The following is a 16,209-nucleotide window of genomic DNA, read 5'->3' on the forward strand; positions in this document are numbered from 1 at the left end:
AGTTTACCGTGAGCAGACTACGTTCCGTGGAAAACTGAATTTATCTAATATGTTACATAGAACTCCGTCGTCATATACTGCTTCGCCGGAAATTTGGGAGAGGATAAAACCAGCCGTGACCTTAGGATAGGGACTACGCACTGGGTTTGTTACGAGTATGTTTGTGGACCACGGCGAGACGTTCGTTATTGCTAACTCGCTTGGCAACCTCTAGGTGTCATGAGAGCATGAAAGAAAATGGCGCATCTCGCACGTGCCCGTACTGCCGAGCTACCAACGAAGGCGTGTGTATATACAGGCAGAAGGCAGCAGTGCGTGCCGTGTACAAGTTTGTCGACCAGGAATGAGGGACTGGCACAGAAATACGGATCTATTCAGCACACTGTGGCCCTCTTAGCTCTCTCATAAGGTAACTACAAATGAGCCATCCGTTTGCCTGTCTTTGAGAATACCATACCGCGGGCTTTGTATGGAAAAGTTGAGTGTCGCCGTGTCAACAACTTGGTAAGCCTGAACTAGGCGCTTCAGCTGTTCCTCATCCATCCCAGAGTTTCTCCGGAGAATCACAACGTTGCTCTCAAAGTCCCTAACGCAGTCTTGGATGTCTTTTGTCAAACTCTGCGTTGCGCTTTCCAAGTTCATCTTTGATGCCCGCATGGTGATGGGTATCAAGTTTCCAAATGCACCATCTTTCTGAAAATAAGTCAGCGAGACAGCTTTTCATCGGAGATCATGAAACAGAACAGCAAACCTACCAACTCCTTTTTGAGAGAGACTAACTCATTGATCCTGAAGGAGTTATGTCAGCCCTGTTGCCCAGATCTCCTTACCAACAAAGAAAATATGGACTCACAAGATAAGAAGTTTGTTGACGCAAAAGCCCATGGCCGTCAGTTCCTTCGAGTCGAGGATACTGCGAGGCAGTTTTACTCCATGAATGACACTAGAAAACGTCAGCACGAAACCCAGCCTAATCTCTCACTCGGAAAACCAAACCGGCTCAGGTCCAGCATGGCATCCACCGACGACGTTCCCAACCGCCACGAGTAAAATTCCTCCACACTCGGCACCCTCCCAGACAACCTCCACCGATACTCAGTCACACAAGCCTCCATATACATCCTCAGACTCTCCGAGAACCTCTCCCTCTCCTCCAACCCACAATACCCACCCACCCGCCGGCCCACCTCAGCAAAGCTCTCACAAACCTTAGTCGGCGCCGCCGGCGCGGGCGCCCCAGGCTCAGCCAGGCCAAGAGAATGCTCTACAAAGGCGATCGACTGGCGACAGTACTCCTCGGCCGCCACCTCGCCCTCGTCCGCGCCATCGATGGCATCGTCCCACAAGAACAGCCACATGTAGTAGAAGGTGACCGTTTCTAGCTCGGCGTACCCTACGTCGGGAGCCAACCTGCGTTCAGGGGGGGTTGGGAAGTTAGGTACTTTCTTTTTGCCTTTTATAGGTCATATCCTCGCAACGTGATTCAAGATATGACGGGGTGGTTTCAGTAGGGGCAAGGGAATTCATATCCATACATGGAGGCAAACAGCGCGATATCAACCGCCCTAGTCTTGGCCAAAGCTTTCTCATCCTCTATGAGGCCTGCCAGCCTGATATCGGCGGCCTGCCTGGCCTGCGCGTGCAGGGGGTTGACGCCCTGCTTCCATGCGGCAAACGTGGGGCGGAGATCGGGGATGTGGAGTTTCTGACCGGAGAGGGTGTCGGCTGAGATGCCGGCGCTTTCGTTGTTCGGATCCATTATTGGTGGGGGTTGTTTTTTGGGGGTTGGGTGTTGGCGGGTTGAGAGCTGAGCAAGAGTCAAAGGTTGGTGTTGAATTTCATGCAGGAACTTCACCGCTTCCCCACGCATACACTTCCATAGGTCAGATGTCTACATGCACACTTAAAGCGGAGACGCCGACGTGGAAGCAACAGCAGTTATTCTAAGACAATATATTCTCAACTACCAAAGTAGACAGGGGACAGTGGTAGGATGAAACCATCGCAATAGAAGTAAGAGCCAGCCAGCCGTTTAGACACCGAGAGTGCGCGCGCCTCTATAGACCCCGGAAGAGCAAAATAGCAAAGACTCGTCTTGCCAGCACAGACAAACACTAACACAACAAGACGTCCCGCCGGAATGCCTGTTATGCCAAAGCAACTGCCGTGTCATACAATGTAATGCAATGCCCATGCAAATGCAAATGTAAAGGCAGTAGGAAAGTCAGTGCGAAAATCAGGACAAGAAAACCAGAAGAACCTTTCCCCTCCCATCCAACGCCCCATGTATGCGCAATCGAACACACCCCCTCTATCATCATGCCACGCCGATACAGGTTGATGCTAAGTAGACGCCTCCCCAGCCGAACAAGCCATCTATCGAATACAGAGGTATAGCCAGGAGCGAAAAAGGAAAAAGAAAAGAAAACGAGAAAGAGAAGACAGCAAGTGAGCAAGTAGTAGGCGAGTTGCGGCGACGCGACGGCTGTAGCAATACACAATACAGGTGTACGTATGTACCTAGGAGTAACAGGACAAGACTGAGGCTTGCAATATAGCAACGATCGCCCTGGCCCCCATCATGGCGGGGGACACGATCAGTGGTCCGTGATTCGCGGTTAGGCGGGCTGGACCTCGGGGGCCTTCTGGGGGGTGGCCGCATCGGAGCCGAGACCGGAGTCGTGCTGCTCATCGTCGTGCGAGGTGTTGACGGCCTCGCCGGTGGCGGCGTTGACAAAGCCGTCGCCCTCGACGACGACCTCGCGGTTGCCAATGCGGCGCATCAGCTCGAAGAAGCGCGAGTTCTTGAACTTCTCCGAGGTGTTGTCGGAAACCGAGTTGACAATGTCGATGGCGGCGTGCACTAGGTCGTCGTCGGACCGGCGCTTGTCCTGCTCCTGCGCGATCTTCTCTAGGTTGGCGTCGATGGCCTCCATCTCGTCCGGCGAAGGCACCGTAACCCCGGTGGTGGGGTCGACGCGCGGGCCGTGCTGGGCCATCCACTTGTCCTGCGCCTCGGCGAACTCGGTGTTGGCAACCTGTTGCTTCTCGGTCCAGTCGGCGAGCTCGGTCTTGAAGTTGACGTCATCGTATTCGCCGAACGCGCGATTGAAAGCCTCGACATCGATGTCGGAATCTTGGGTCACTGCAATTTGGGGCTGCTGCTGGGCGATCGGGTTCATGCCTTGGTTCTGGAGACCATAGACGCCGGCAGACAGTCCGTTGTACATGGGCATGCCGAAAGCAGCCTGCTGCATGTTCATGGCCGGATTCATCGTAGCCATGGGAGTCGACTGCATCTGGTGAGCGATCGCGGTGCTGGGTCCAGCCCTGCCACCGCCAATCTGCATGCCCGAGAACTGGTTAACCCACTCGTGGGAAGTACCGCCAGTAGCCGGGGAAGCAAGACGGGCCGCCGGGACTCCTGGGCCAATGTTGGTCATAGCGGTCGGAGCGGCCGGAGCCGGATGGCCGTAGGCCCTAGCGCCAGCGATAGTGTTCATGTCGAGACCGGGACCGAAAGCCGGGTCCATGGGCGCGCCGCCCTGCTGAAAGCCTCCAAAGGCCATTTCGGCGCCATTGGCAAAGGGAGCCTGCGAACGGAAAGCCTGGTGGAGCCGAGGTCAGCGACGAATTATCGCTACAAATTATCGCTCCCAAGTACTCACATTGCCCGGGCCGGCCTGCGGCGCGTTGACGAAGCGATCCTGGTGATGGGTGCGATCGCGGTCGACATGCGACAAAAGGTTCTTGGCGCCGTTAGACGGACCACACATGCTGTCGGCCATCTTGAAGTCGAGTTTATGTTGGCGATTTTGGTGAGATGCGATGTTGCGGTTTCGGCTAGCAGAGGCAAGTTTCGGTCTGATGTTGTTCGGATCGAAGAGAGGAAACCCAAGGGTGGTTCGAGATGCCGAGGTCGTCCGAGGTAGGCTATATCGAACCGAGCCGATGGGGTTGTAGTTATGAACTACTGCGGTCGCGTTGCAAAAGAAGAAAACAATGCCAGGAAATCAAAAGGCATAGTCTATGAAACAATAGAATGCTGAAGCCATTCCCCAATGGCCCCACTTTCGTTATGTGTATGGTGTGGCCGCCAGATTCGCCATGGAGAGTCGTGATGGAGTTGTCGAAGTTGGTCATTCACTGTTAAGATGGCTTGCCGGAGTCGGGTCGGGCCTGTGACCGAGGGGCAAGCCAAGAGTGAATGTGGGTGCGGGGCGGCATTGTGTGGGGCTCTTTTGAAAGACCCCTGCAAGCCATGCAGGCTGGGCTCACCACGATTTTCTTGCCAGCTGGACAACAACAGGGGGTGCTCTTCACGCCTAGAGCCACTCTAGCGGCGGCGCAATTGAACCTCTGTGCAAACCCCATTGAGGAACTGCACTACAGATAACCCACTTCGACAATCAGAGCGATCTAACCATTGATTCTATTGTTTCCGCATTTGCATTCACTGAATCCAAAGACCCGCTGGCACAATGGTTTGCACCCACCCCTCCTTGCTTCTCTTATTCTTGCACTTCAATGGAGCTCCCCTTGACCTGATCAGGCCTATGCTATACATAATGTGTAGATGCTGACCCAGCTCTCCAGGCAGCCGGAACCCAAGTTATTGCCAACTCTGGCCACGATGACATGATTGTACGTTGCCCGACGTTACTCCACGATTTCCCTACCTAGCCACGCATCCAGCCTTCCACCGATCCACTGAGCCCCCGATACCACGAAACCAAGCAAGGAGCTGAAGATCTGACACAAACCAGCATGATGCAGTCCTCGACTACTACGGCCGGAGGTTAGCGACCTGCTCCTCGGATCGCACCATCAAGATCTTCGAGATCGAAGGCGAGACACAGCGGTTGACCGAGACACTCAAGGGGTACGTGGGAACCAACACTTGCACCCCTACCGAGACGAGATAAGGTGGATGAGAAGCTCACGATGTGGCAAAACAACAGGCACGACGGCGCGGTGTGGTGCGTCTCGTGGGCGCATCCCAAGTACGGCAACATCCTGGCGAGCGCGGGCTACGACGGCAAGGTGTTGATCTGGCGCGAGCAGAACGGGGCGTGGCAGCGCATCTACGACTTCTCCCTCCACAAGGCCAGCGTCAACGTGGTGTCGTGGTCGCCGCACGAGGCGGGCTGCGTGCTGGCGTGCGCGTCGTCGGACGGCAACGTCAGCGTGCTCGAGTTCAAGGACAACAACAGCTGGGAGCACAGCATCTTCCACGCGCACGGGCTCGGGGTCAACTCGGTCTCGTGGGCGCCCGCCACCAACCCGGGCAGCATCGTCAGCAGCAAGCCGAGCCCCAAGTCGACGGGCAACCGGCGGTTCGTGACGGGCGGGTCGGACAACGCGCTCAAGATCTGGGCCTTCGACGCGGCCACGGGCGCCTACAAGCTCGAGCGCGAGCCGCTGACGGGCCACACCGACTGGGTGCGCGACGTGGCGTGGAGCCCGACGGTGCTGCAGAAGAGCTACATCGCGAGCGCGTCCGAGGACCGCACCGTGCGCATCTGGACCAGCGACCCGGCCAACCCGCAGCAGTGGAACTGCAAGGTGCTCGGCTTCGACGCCGCCGTCTGGCGCGTCAGCTGGTCGCTGAGCGGCAACGTGCTGGCCGCGAGCGGCGGCGACAACAAGGTCACGCTGTGGAAGGAGAACCTCAAGGGCGAGTGGGAGTGCGTCAAGTCGATCGAGGAGTAGACGATGGATGGCATGGCGCGGGGGGCTTGGGCGTTACGGCTGCTGGGACGGTATTTAGAGCTAATAAAGTTTGTGTATCCCGTCCTGTTTATGCGACTACTTGACCGTTGGGTGTTGGGCTTAGATGGCAGTGCTAGGCATAAAGGAGGGAGGCAAAGAAGTGCATATGAATCCTGGTTGGAATGGCCATAACTGACTGCGAACAACTATTACCAGATCTGTGTCTTCTATAGCGTCATCACAGCCCCTGTTCAAGACGCTTCTTATTACATTTCATCGCTCATCACTCATCAACACCACCGCCCATTCTAGCATTCAAGCATTCAACCATTCAAGCCATAAACCCCAACCCCCCCACCGCCATCATCACCGCCGTAACGGCCACCACCCCCCACCCCGCCCCCCCAACACCACGATACCCAACCCCGGACACCGCCGCCCCCGTCGACGTACTCTCCACCGGCCCACCACTCTCCGTCGGCGTCTCCCCACCACCCCCAGCCGCACCCGTACCCGACGGGCTCGGCCCACTCCCACCATTCCCATCACTATCTCCCTCCTCCCCATCGCGCACCACCACCCAAATCTCGCCCGTCGCATCGCTCGACACAAACAACCTCTGTGCCGCCGCATCAAACGCCAGCCCGACAGGCCGGAAACACGCACCGGGCTCGGAGCAGCGGCTCACGTCGGGGGCGGTCAGCACGTCGCGGATGGGGTTGGCGCTGTCGCGGGCTTCGGTGGGGAAGCCGGGCGTGCGGTTGGAGTTGGAGGCCGTGCCTGAGGATGAGGAGGATGAGGAGGATGAGGAGGATGAGGAGGATGAGGAGGAGGAGGAGGAGTCCGAGTCGGAGTTGGTTGTGAAGACGGCGTAGGAGAGTTTGTACCCCGCCGGGTGGTCGCGGTTCCAGCTGCCGTGGAAGGAGATGAAGGCGCGCGAGCCGTTGCCGGGGAGGAATTTGATGTCGAGGGGCGCGGTGTGGGCTTGGAAGGTGAGGCGCGGGGGGACGGTGTGTAAGGCGCAGGCGGTGTCGTTGGCGGTGGCGTTGTTTTGGAGGGAGAATTGCGTGCCGATGGTTAGGTTGCCTTGGGAGGGGAACCCGGTGGTGTTGCGGACGGCGAAGCAGAACGGGTAGCCGTAGTTGGAGCCGAGAAGGGTGTTCTGTGAGTCGGTGTCGTTGAGGAGGCCGTGGTAGTTGAGCTCCTCCCCGGGGTTTTCTTCGTGGATGTCGACGCCTAGGCGATGGATCTCGTCGGCGCTGTTCTCGACCGACCAGATGGTGCCCTCGACTGGGTGCTCCGCCACGCCGACCGAGTTGCGCAGGCCCCAGCCGACGAGGAGACCGTCGTCGGGGTAGCTGTAGGGGCGCTGCAGCGAGGTAGTGGTGGTGTTGGAGATGTTGAAGGCGCGGATCTGCGAGATGCCGGTGGATTGGTTGGCGGCTAGCAGGTCGAGGTTTTCGGCGCTGCCGCGCGAGACCAGGAGGAGGTCGGGTTGGTGCTTGGAAAGAAGGAGGGTTCGCGAGACGTGCCCAACGCCCGGGTTGGTCATGTTGGCGATGATGCGGGTGAGGCTGCCAATGGTGGCGGAGTCGGCGTCGTATTCGTAACGGTCGACATTCTCGGCCGAGGAGACGTAGAGGGTCTTGCCGTCCTCGGACAATTCAAGACCGTGGTTGAGCTACAGACTCGTTAGCTTCTATGTTACGCCGGCGTTTCGGGATATTGCTCTCAGTGCTCACTTCCTCATCCGCGATGACGGAAGTGCTGCTCTTGACGGAAAGGCAAGTGCCTCCGTTGTCATCAAAGGTCAAACGGCGGAGCCCAACGCCAGCCTCGAGCACAAGAAGCCCGCCATTGGAGTCAAACTTGATGCTTCGCGGGCTAGTGAGGTTGGTGGCAATCAGCTGGGCCTTCCAACCCTTGGCCGCAACGGGCGCCGAGTAACCCGGTGCCAAGGCGGTGGCACACGCCGAAGCCTGCGAGGAGGAGGTCGGAGTCGTGACGGTACTGGTAATAGTAGCGACATCGATGCTGGTATCCTGTGCCGCAACACTGGAAGACAGCAGCAAAGCTGCGGCGGCAGCTCGCTTGACGAGAGAACTCATGTTGTTTTGGAGTCTTCGTGTGTCAGTCGAGATCAATTGAGGGTGGTCACCAAAGAAAGAGGATGGAAGTCGGTCGACTCGCTTTTCTCACGAGACGAATGGGCCGGTTATGAAGGAAGGTCCGTATGTCGAACTAAGAGGGAGGTAGCAATTGGAGACGTCATGCAGGTTGCGAAATCCTTTGCCTAGCATCGCGAGGTGGCATTCAAACCATGGAACCAATGATGCAACTGGTGATGCCAAGCTCTTGCCTGTTTGCCGGCTATTGATGCCACCACGATGGTCAATGCCCGGTTTATCGAGGGGGCGGGACAACATCCCTATTCGCTTCATCCGAACTGGGCCAAAGCCGGTGGCCCTGAGTTACGTAGGCACCTTCCCGTTTCTCGTACCCGCGAACCCAACCAAGTTGGCGTCACGTCACAGGGTACCTGCCACATGGACATCTGAGCCGCGAGTATTGCACAATGCATGGATGTTTGGGGGTTAGAGTCTTGGGAGAGCTAGCTCATAGCTCGGGTTCCGGGTTTAAGAGCTCAGGTCGTTTGGTGTGGTTACATTGCGGCCTTGAGGACCTGGCCGTCGTTTCTTTCAGCGCTTTTTAGTGATGTCATCCCCTCTTTTTCCCGCACGCCCAGGTCTAGGCCACAGCGAGGTACGCATTTTCTGTTGGCTCAGGCGAAAGAGGGTGCCGATGATTCCGAGCCCTTGCTGTAGTCAGCACCGACTAATACAGCAACCGGCTTGGCGACGGGCACTCCCGTTGTCATGACTCGCGATGGAGTGACTCGTTATTTGTAGGTAGGTGAACAAATCATCGATTGTCATATTTGAAACCGTTCACCACTGTTTCTTAATGAGTTGAATATTCTGCTGTGCTAAAATCTAAATTTCCGGCTCTGATCCGAAATCATCCAAGGGATGGCATATTCATTGCTCCAAAAAAAAAAGGGTTTTGACTCTAGGAAGTGAAGTCGATCGTTTGATCGATATGATGTCCTAGTCTCGTTACACTAGGTCGGGATAATCTAGACGGGTGCCGTTCCTGCATACGCTGTGTTACACATGGAACCAGATAACGACTGGAGGTGCTGGTACGGATTGATACAATGCATCTCGGTTAGAAGACCTTGAAGCTGTCCCATCTGACGGTGGAGAGTGAAAGACTGGGGTTGGTTGCGGAGATCCAAGGAGAAGGGAAACTAATCTGCCAGAGGTTGAACATAACCACCGAGGTAACCTTGAAAGAAAAAAAAACTGATTATAATTCTGACAGATAGCTGGGTGAATTGCGTGTAGAAGGTATAGATGATGTACTCGCTCTCCATGACTCGGCTCAACGCCCTCCTCTACCTCACGATGCTCTTCTCAATCTCGGCAACTTCAGCCAACGCCTCCTTAATCTTCCTCTTCGCCTCCTCCCCAGGCGGCAAGTATGGCCTTCTGGGCACCATCCGGTTCTCAGCATCCTCCACGCCAGCCAGAGGAGCCGTAAACACACTAGCAGCATACTTGGTTGCGGCAATACCACCACTCTTCAACGCCTGCTCTGCCAACGCCGCCTTCCTGTGTAACTCCAGCGCCTCCTGCGTCTTGCCCGCCTTGTACAAGTTGTACACCTCCACGACCGTCTTGGGGAACACGTTCGCAAAGGCAGCGATACACCCAGCACTGCCCACCGCAAGGCCTCCGATCAGGAAGTCACTCTGCCCCCCAAACACGGCGAACCTCTCCGGCGGGAACTCGGCCGCCAGCCGCGTGACCTTGGCCACGCTCCCGCATGTGAGCTTGACACCCACGATGTTATCATGCTTCTTCGCCAGCTTCGCAATGGTTCCACTGCTTCTGTCAGCCATCACCTTCACCAACCCCCCTTAAACAGATCACAGCTCAACAGCAAGCAATCCTTCCCCCCCCAAGAACGAAAGAAGCCATCAGCCACAACAAACATACCTATCCAAATCAACCCCCCCACAAACCCCCGGAAAGTTATACACCACCACGCCCACCCCCAACTCCCCACAGTAACCCGCCACCTCCGCATAAAACCCCTCCACCACCTGCTCCAACGCCCCCACCCTCCCAAAATACCCCGGCGGCAGCACCAACACCCACCCACACCCCCCCACCTCCACCGCATCCCTCACAAACTCCCTCACCTGCGCCGTCGAATGCCCGCCCACGCCCACCATCAACGGAAACCCTTCCCCCAGCGTCTCGCGCGCCAGCGCCAGCAGGGCGCGGCGCTCGTCGCGCGTGAGCAGGAAGGGCTCCGCGTTGGTGCCGAGGATGACGAGGCCCGCGAGGCCGGTGCGCGTGCCGAGGTGGCGGAAGTAGGATGCTTGCGCGGCGAGGTCGAGCAAGTCCGTGCCGGGTTGGTAGAGGGTGACGGCGGGGCACCAGATGCCGGAGGGGGGGACGGGGAAGGGGGGTGGCATGGTGATGGTGTGTGGTGTGTGGTGGGGGATTGTGTTGTGTGTTGTGTGTTTTTGGGGATGAAGACGAGGGGGGAATTGGGTATTGTTACTGGGAGGATGGTGTTTGATGGATGGTTGGAGATTGGACTTGTGGATGGAAGTTCCGGAGGGTAGGGGAAGAGGTGGTGGTGTAAGTGAAGAGGCTGTGGGGCCGGTGGGACGACCTCCGGTTAGGCACGGCACGAAGGTGGTCGGGCTCAAGGTACGGATCAGGTACCGAGCGGGGGTTCCATCCATGATCCCACTTGGGTAGCTCGCCGGGCGGGGTGCGGATGGCCCGGCGGGGCAGGACGCCGACACCGGCTGTAGAAGGCCACGGCTTCCGGCGGGCGGCGAGCCGAGGCCGGGCGGCTTACATCTTCAGAGCGGGTACCCGCGTGGTTGCACAGCACGTTAGCTCCTTGGTCTGCGGGGAGACGGCTAGTGGCTCGGTCAAATCTCCAACAGGAAGGTATATTAACAGATGTCGTCTCAATGCCCAAGCAAACCCATGTCTTGCAGCGAAGGGAGAAAAATCAAACAGAACGTGTTTCGACGAGCCGAAAGCAGACAAGGAGAGAAGAACAAAAAAGGAAAAGTAACGGCAGATCGATCGCGACGCCCATCCGGCAAAGTGTGTATATCCTCTCGGTGCATGTCTACCCCTGAAAAAACAAACCGATTCGTTGGGTGATCTCGCCCCAAGCAACAAACAACAACCCCCCAACACAGCGCTATTAGCGCAAGCCAATAACGCTCATCTCGAGTGTCCAGACCCTGCGGATCCAGACCTTGAGCTTGGTGCCGGCAGGCATGCCCTCGACGTCGTCGAGCTCGACGCCCTCCCACCAGCAACGGCGGGCGGGCTTGCGCCAGAAGAGCAGCAGCTTCTGCGCCATGCCGACGGCGCTGCTTCCCATGTCGTTGCCGCGGATGTCGGAGCGTAGGCGCGCCAGCGCCAGGGAGCAGATGACAGCCTTGTTAGGCTCGCCGGCCCGGTGGCCCCAGTGGTCGTCGTGGTTGAAACCGCTGGCGCAAGGAGTTAGTATGTTACATGAAACTGCCGCCATTGAGAGCGTAGGCTTGGTGAAAGCACGGTGAAGGAAAACTCACCCGGCCGTTAGCATCTCAATGAGATGCGCCTCAGTCGTTCCCGGCTCGTCGCTCTTCTTAAGACCGCTGAAGATGCCGTCCTGCCTGAGCAGCGCTCTGGCGGCCGCCCGCTTGACTTCGATCATCTCGGGCTGGTCGATGTCCTGCTGGGGCGGGATGACGTAGAAGTCGAGATCCTCGCGGAGCACGATGATACCGGCACGCCGGCTGTTCTCATCGCGTGCTGATGGGTCTAGCGGCACCACGCCGTCGCCGGCTTCGAGTCCGGCCTCGGCCGGAATGCTCTGCGCTACGTTTCGGAAGAAGTCGAGCATGTACTGGAGCGATGCGGGATCGTACTATGTGTGACTGTCAGCTGAATGGCGTGGAACACGGGCACCAAACACGGCCGATTACGGCAATAGCAATACTCACGTCGACTTGGACAGCGTCTCCTTCCGTGAAACCGCCCATTTGCCCTTCAGGGAAGAGCCCATTGGGGAAGAGAGAGAGCAGGACGAACTCGGGGAGTGTTAGCAGTTCGTCTCTGGACAGCTTAAAGCGGGTGCCCCTGTTGAACAGTCAGTATGCTGCCATTGCGCCGGTTGCATTAAATCTTACCGTAGGTCCATCAAAATCGTTTCATCACCGGGCACATCTGAAAGAGCAATGTTAGCCTGGCTATTTAATCCGATCCCCGTATATCACACAGCCTACCTCCAAGCGGGTTGAGCGACGGTCCGCCCTGCTGCACCTGAGTAATAATACTCGCGGCACCTCCTGCGGCAGCCATTAGGTATGTGAAGGAGTCGAGGGGACTGGAGCCCTCTGAATATGCCGGCGGCGGTTCTGATTCCTCGTCCTTGGTGCTACCCTTGGTATCCCGGGGAAGCGCGCGTTTGGTTTCGTCCTGAAGCCGGAGGGCCGCAGATGCGCTGTTCGAAGACTCGGGTTCTACCTGGCTGTCGGCGGCCGCATACGCTGGGGCAGCGGAGGCTGAGGCGGAAGCGGTTGCCTCGCTGGTGTCTTCAACGACGGCTTTATACGGTTCGCAGGGCTCGAAGACAGAGTCCGAAACTTCGTGCTCCTGAGCGGGAAAGAGCGACGAAAACGAGGGTGGTGGCCGGAAGGCTGAAGGGCCCGCGGCCTCGGAGGCGGGATACTGCGGTGGTGGAGAGCGCTGACGGGATGGGGAGTTCTCGTCGTCGGCGGGAGGGAGGAGTTCGGCGTCGACCTCGTTAAAGCACACTAGGCTCGGCTCGGCCACGGTGTCGGGGGGCTCTGGGATGCCTGCCTCCTCGTCGACACTTCGCCGCTTGCTGGGGATGGGCCCGAAAGACGAGCTGCTGGAATCTCGGCGGTCAGACAACGTGACGGTGACGGCGACGGTAACTGTGCGACGGAGATGCTAGAATCGGAGAAGTCACAATGACGAGGAAACGTCGCTCGGTACGCTGTCGTTTAATGTCCGGGGTGCCTGTGATTTGCTTGGCTCAACGTTGCGACAGAATGACTGGTTGCTGCTGAAGTTCGTGTGATTGAGAGGCGGCTAGGTCGTGCAGGTGGTTAAGCGTGGCCTCCACTGTCCCAGATTAGGTTCACGTCGGATCAATGCTTTGGGATTGGGAAACCGAGGTGAGAGCTCCAGCGCTTGGCTAGCTTGGGGCGAATTTAACGCATCAGGGAGTCAGGTTTAGAAATTTCGATACTACAATGCAGAGAATTCAAATCAAAAGAACCGAAAGAAATAGGGAATCAGCATTCACGTGTGCACGCAGGAGACTGCAAGCTGAGATGCATGAGGTCCGGGCAGTTCCTACCTGAGCCCAGCCAGCCGCCAGCCGCGCATGCCCCTGAAGCATCTCCAACAACCAATTTCATGTGGGGGAGGCCCCACATGGGCTGCAGGTTGCAACCGCTCTGTAACGACCAATCAGAGAATAGGCTTGGACTTGGGCGCCGTTGTCAATACGGTGTATTCGTTACAGACTTGGTATGATTCAGGTACGGGATGTTTTGGCAAGGAATTGTTGGAATCTCGAGAACTTGAGGAATCTAACAGGTCCCAAAGGTATTCAGGACTACCAATATAAACCCCAGTATTGCGGTTTTAAGATTACCATTTCATACCCGTGTATTTCGGCCAACACTCACACATTACGACTTAGTGATAACTAAGGATTGGTTGCCGCTGTCTAGGGTATTAGTCCTCGTCGTCGCTATCTCCAAAGATGGCTTTGAACACATCCTCTCCGGCCCTCTTTCCTTCTAGGGCTTCGTTCCTGCTCGCGTCTACGACAGGCCTCTCAGGGACCGGAGCTTGCGCGGCTGCTTCCTCCAGTGTAGGTGCAAGCGCAAAGCTAGCACCGCCTGGAGCATCAGCCGAGGGTGGGGGGCCGGAGCCAAACTCACTCCCCAACGGTTCTTGCCGAAGGGAACCAAAGTCTTGCGGGGCACTGAATTGGGAGGCGGAGTCATAGTTCGCCCTACCCGCCCCTGCAGCCGACGGTTGGTCATCGGGCTGCACATGTTCCGGAGGTCTCACGTTGAAACGCTTGCACAGAAGCCGCGTGGGGTAAAAGTCGGCGACAGATCTGGTCATAGGCCCAAACATACCAAGCTTGGCCGCTTCCTCGGCCGGATCCTGGGGCTTGGGCGGCGGCATTGATAGCAGGTCTTTCTCTTCTGTCTCACCGCTTGAATTGCTGATGGACTTGCTCGTTGACGTCGTAAATCGGCTGGCCATGAAGCCCGTCATAGGCTTGAAGATTCTGGCACAGTTATAGAACTCGTGAAGTTCCCTCAGCCACTCCTCGCTGTTCATCTTAGTTGGCTGTGTCCCCGGGGTCGGCCGGAACCCCGCCTGATACTCGAGGAAGGAAATGTATCTCGAGCGTTTCGCCTCATCGTCTCGATATGGGGCGTTGCCTCCAGCCCCTCTAGCAATAGCAGCAACGGCGGTCGCCTTGTCCAGTTTTGGAGCGCGGCTGAGGAGTTCCTGTAAGCGGTCGGCTTCGCTCAGAGCATGCTCAGCCGGGACCTCCCCGCGAGCCGGAGGGAGATCCTTCTTCCCGGTCACAGTAGCTAGACGCTCCCGTGCTTCTGCTGACATGAAGTCAAAGACAGACTTCCCCGGGAGTTGTTTCTCACCAAGGACGGCTGCGCGGGACTTAGGATCGAGGGTTGACGCCTTGGCAGCATCCGCCGTGGAAACGTAGCCAGCCGCGCCGGCCTGGGATTCCGGCTTTTTCGCCGAGATCCAATCTGGAGGTATGTCTGGCGGAGCGTATTTAACTTCGGTGCTGGCTTCGGACGTCAGAACGTCGGGCTCCTTGCCAAAGACAAATCCTTCCAAAGGTAGCCGTCCATCATGGCATTTCCGCGCCCCGAGCCCGACTTTCCCGAGAGCAGATTTCCTTGATGGTATAAACGCGGGTTTGCTCTTTAACGTCGGGTTGACCGCAGTAGTAGCCTTCTTTTTCTTTTTGTCGCCGCCGATGACCCGGTTATATGATATTCGCGGTCCAACTTCGTAGGGATCTTCGTCGTCGGAACCGGTGTCGTTCAAAATACCAACCCCTATCCCTCCGGCGTTTTTGTCTCGTCCTTTCTTGCGGCCCGTGGCTAGTGTAAACTTTGGCCGCCCAAGACCCCTCGTCAACCCCTCGTCGTTGTCGTTGTCGTCGTCGTCGTCGTCGTCGTCGTCGTCGTCGGAGTCCTTGGCGCCGCTCGCCTTCGTAGCGAGGCTGATCGGTGCCAGTCTTGTTTCTCCTGCATAGCCTAGTCCCTTGTGGTCGGTTTTGCGGACAAAACGAATCATGGCGACGTTCTCCGGTGCGAATAGATGCGTTCCCCTTGGATCATCCGTATCGTCGCGGAGCTCGAGTCGGGCTTTCCTACGAACCTTGGGGCCAATTCCCTGCCCTTCCTTCCACCCCATCTTCTTGAGCAATCTGGTACCCATTGTGTCCCCGTCGGCGCGGAATATGCCCATAAGGCTGCTCATTCTCGTGGCATCGTCAGAGGTCGTACCCAAGCTAGCAAAAGCAGCCTGGGTCTGTATTTTCCTTGATTCTTCGGCATCGGCCAAGTCCTCCTCGTCCATGAAGTCCTCGGCGCGTTGTCTGGACGTTTTTGGATCGTCCTTCCGACGGTTGGTCCGTGAAGATACAAAGGTAGACGGTGTCCATCCTTCCTTGGAGCCGACGGTATTGAAATAACTAGGGAAATGTTAGTCGGCTCATTACAAGTGCGAGATGTGAGTGTACTTGCCCTGCGCTGAACCCTCCTGTAAATGCGCCGTGAAGCCTCTTCCTCCCCCGCTCGTCCCTCACCTCCTGCTTCCATATCGGCACATAAGAACCGTCATCGCGAACCTCGGGGTCTTGTGGTGGAAGTGGCGTCCCGAAAGCGACATATGGGGATTGTTGCGCGGATAGGTCGGCCTCGTAAGTTGCACGCGATCTCTTGTAGGACATGGGGAAACTGAGATGTAGGCCGAGAGTAAGGGGTATATTGTGGACGAATTCCTCGGTATGCCGTCGGGTGGGTGTTTGTTTCGTGCTGAAGCTGCTCGGCCATTGAATGCGACCTCAAATTTAGCGAGCCATTGGCGCAGCTCCAGCTCGAGATCGCGCTGAAGATCTGAAAGGGGAGGCGGTAAAGACCGAAGAAGACAGGGTGTGGGGAAGTTCTGCCAGCGATGCGGGGAATGCCAGTGGGGCATCCTTCGCTCTTCCGGGCAAGAGATGCGGAAGCTGCCACGCTAGAGCTGCACGCACATCCGTGACATTCAATGTCAGACGGATTCTGATGGCCTCCATTCGTGCTGCTGCTTCGTA

General features: G+C 57.2%; 7 protein-coding genes across 7 annotated transcripts; 1 reads left to right on the top strand and 6 right to left on the bottom strand.

Annotated features, from left to right (window-relative positions):
- Positions 1 to 382: 382 nt before the first annotated feature.
- On the bottom strand, positions 383 to 1,851 carry F5144DRAFT_584981 (isoprenoid synthase domain-containing protein). The gene is made up of 5 exons (XM_066789661.1): positions 1,536 to 1,851; positions 997 to 1,410; positions 854 to 943; positions 756 to 789; positions 383 to 693 (listed from the first exon to the last, which is right to left on the bottom strand). Exons 1-5 carry the CDS (start codon positions 1,757 to 1,759, stop codon positions 403 to 405), a joined length of 1,053 nt encoding a protein of 350 aa, XP_066638496.1. The 5' UTR covers positions 1,760 to 1,851; the 3' UTR covers positions 383 to 402.
- A 656-nt stretch (positions 1,852 to 2,507) lies between these two features.
- Positions 2,508 to 3,875, bottom strand: F5144DRAFT_377797 (uncharacterized protein). Its single transcript, XM_066784569.1, has 2 exons — positions 3,669 to 3,875; positions 2,508 to 3,608 (listed from the first exon to the last, which is right to left on the bottom strand). The coding sequence occupies exons 1-2, from the start codon at positions 3,786 to 3,788 to the stop codon at positions 2,619 to 2,621; spliced, it is 1,110 nt and encodes a 369-aa protein (XP_066638497.1). The 5' UTR covers positions 3,789 to 3,875; the 3' UTR covers positions 2,508 to 2,618.
- A 417-nt stretch (positions 3,876 to 4,292) lies between these two features.
- On the top strand, positions 4,293 to 6,107 carry F5144DRAFT_584986 (WD40-repeat-containing domain protein). The gene is made up of 4 exons (XM_066789662.1): positions 4,293 to 4,484; positions 4,597 to 4,644; positions 4,767 to 4,882; positions 4,962 to 6,107. Exons 1-4 carry the CDS (start codon positions 4,482 to 4,484, stop codon positions 5,710 to 5,712), a joined length of 918 nt encoding a protein of 305 aa, XP_066638498.1. The 5' UTR covers positions 4,293 to 4,481; the 3' UTR covers positions 5,713 to 6,107.
- Positions 6,044 to 7,820, bottom strand: F5144DRAFT_499133 (uncharacterized protein; the record flags this gene model as incomplete). The annotated part of the gene is made up of 2 exons (XM_066786311.1): positions 6,044 to 7,393; positions 7,455 to 7,820. 2 exons carry the CDS (start codon positions 7,818 to 7,820, stop codon positions 6,044 to 6,046), a joined length of 1,716 nt encoding a protein of 571 aa, XP_066638499.1.
- Positions 7,821 to 8,819: 999 nt separating this feature from the next.
- F5144DRAFT_584992 (uncharacterized protein) lies at positions 8,820 to 9,796 on the bottom strand (the record flags this gene model as incomplete). Its single annotated transcript, XM_066789663.1, has 1 exon — positions 8,820 to 9,796. A coding segment is annotated over exon 1 (502 nt), but the record flags the coding sequence as incomplete, so codon positions are not given.
- A 926-nt stretch (positions 9,797 to 10,722) lies between these two features.
- On the bottom strand, positions 10,723 to 13,249 carry F5144DRAFT_615642 (uncharacterized protein; the record flags this gene model as incomplete). The annotated part of the gene is made up of 6 exons (XM_066791809.1): positions 10,723 to 11,305; positions 11,390 to 11,727; positions 11,804 to 11,939; positions 11,990 to 12,026; positions 12,086 to 12,760; positions 13,189 to 13,249. The coding sequence occupies 6 exons, from the start codon at positions 13,247 to 13,249 to the stop codon at positions 11,014 to 11,016; spliced, it is 1,539 nt and encodes a 512-aa protein (XP_066638501.1). The 3' UTR covers positions 10,723 to 11,013.
- Positions 13,250 to 13,340: 91 nt separating this feature from the next.
- On the bottom strand, positions 13,341 to 16,040 carry F5144DRAFT_633238 (uncharacterized protein). The gene is made up of 2 exons (XM_066792531.1): positions 15,641 to 16,040; positions 13,341 to 15,588 (listed from the first exon to the last, which is right to left on the bottom strand). The coding sequence occupies exons 1-2, from the start codon at positions 15,844 to 15,846 to the stop codon at positions 13,572 to 13,574; spliced, it is 2,223 nt and encodes a 740-aa protein (XP_066638502.1). The 5' UTR covers positions 15,847 to 16,040; the 3' UTR covers positions 13,341 to 13,571.
- Positions 16,041 to 16,209: the final 169 nt, after the last annotated feature.

This window comes from Chaetomium tenue (assembly GCF_020726465.1).
Source record: "Chaetomium tenue strain MPI-SDFR-AT-0079 chromosome Unknown F5144scaffold_7, whole genome shotgun sequence".
In the NCBI taxonomy this organism is placed as follows: domain Eukaryota; kingdom Fungi; phylum Ascomycota; class Sordariomycetes; order Sordariales; family Chaetomiaceae; genus Chaetomium; species Chaetomium tenue.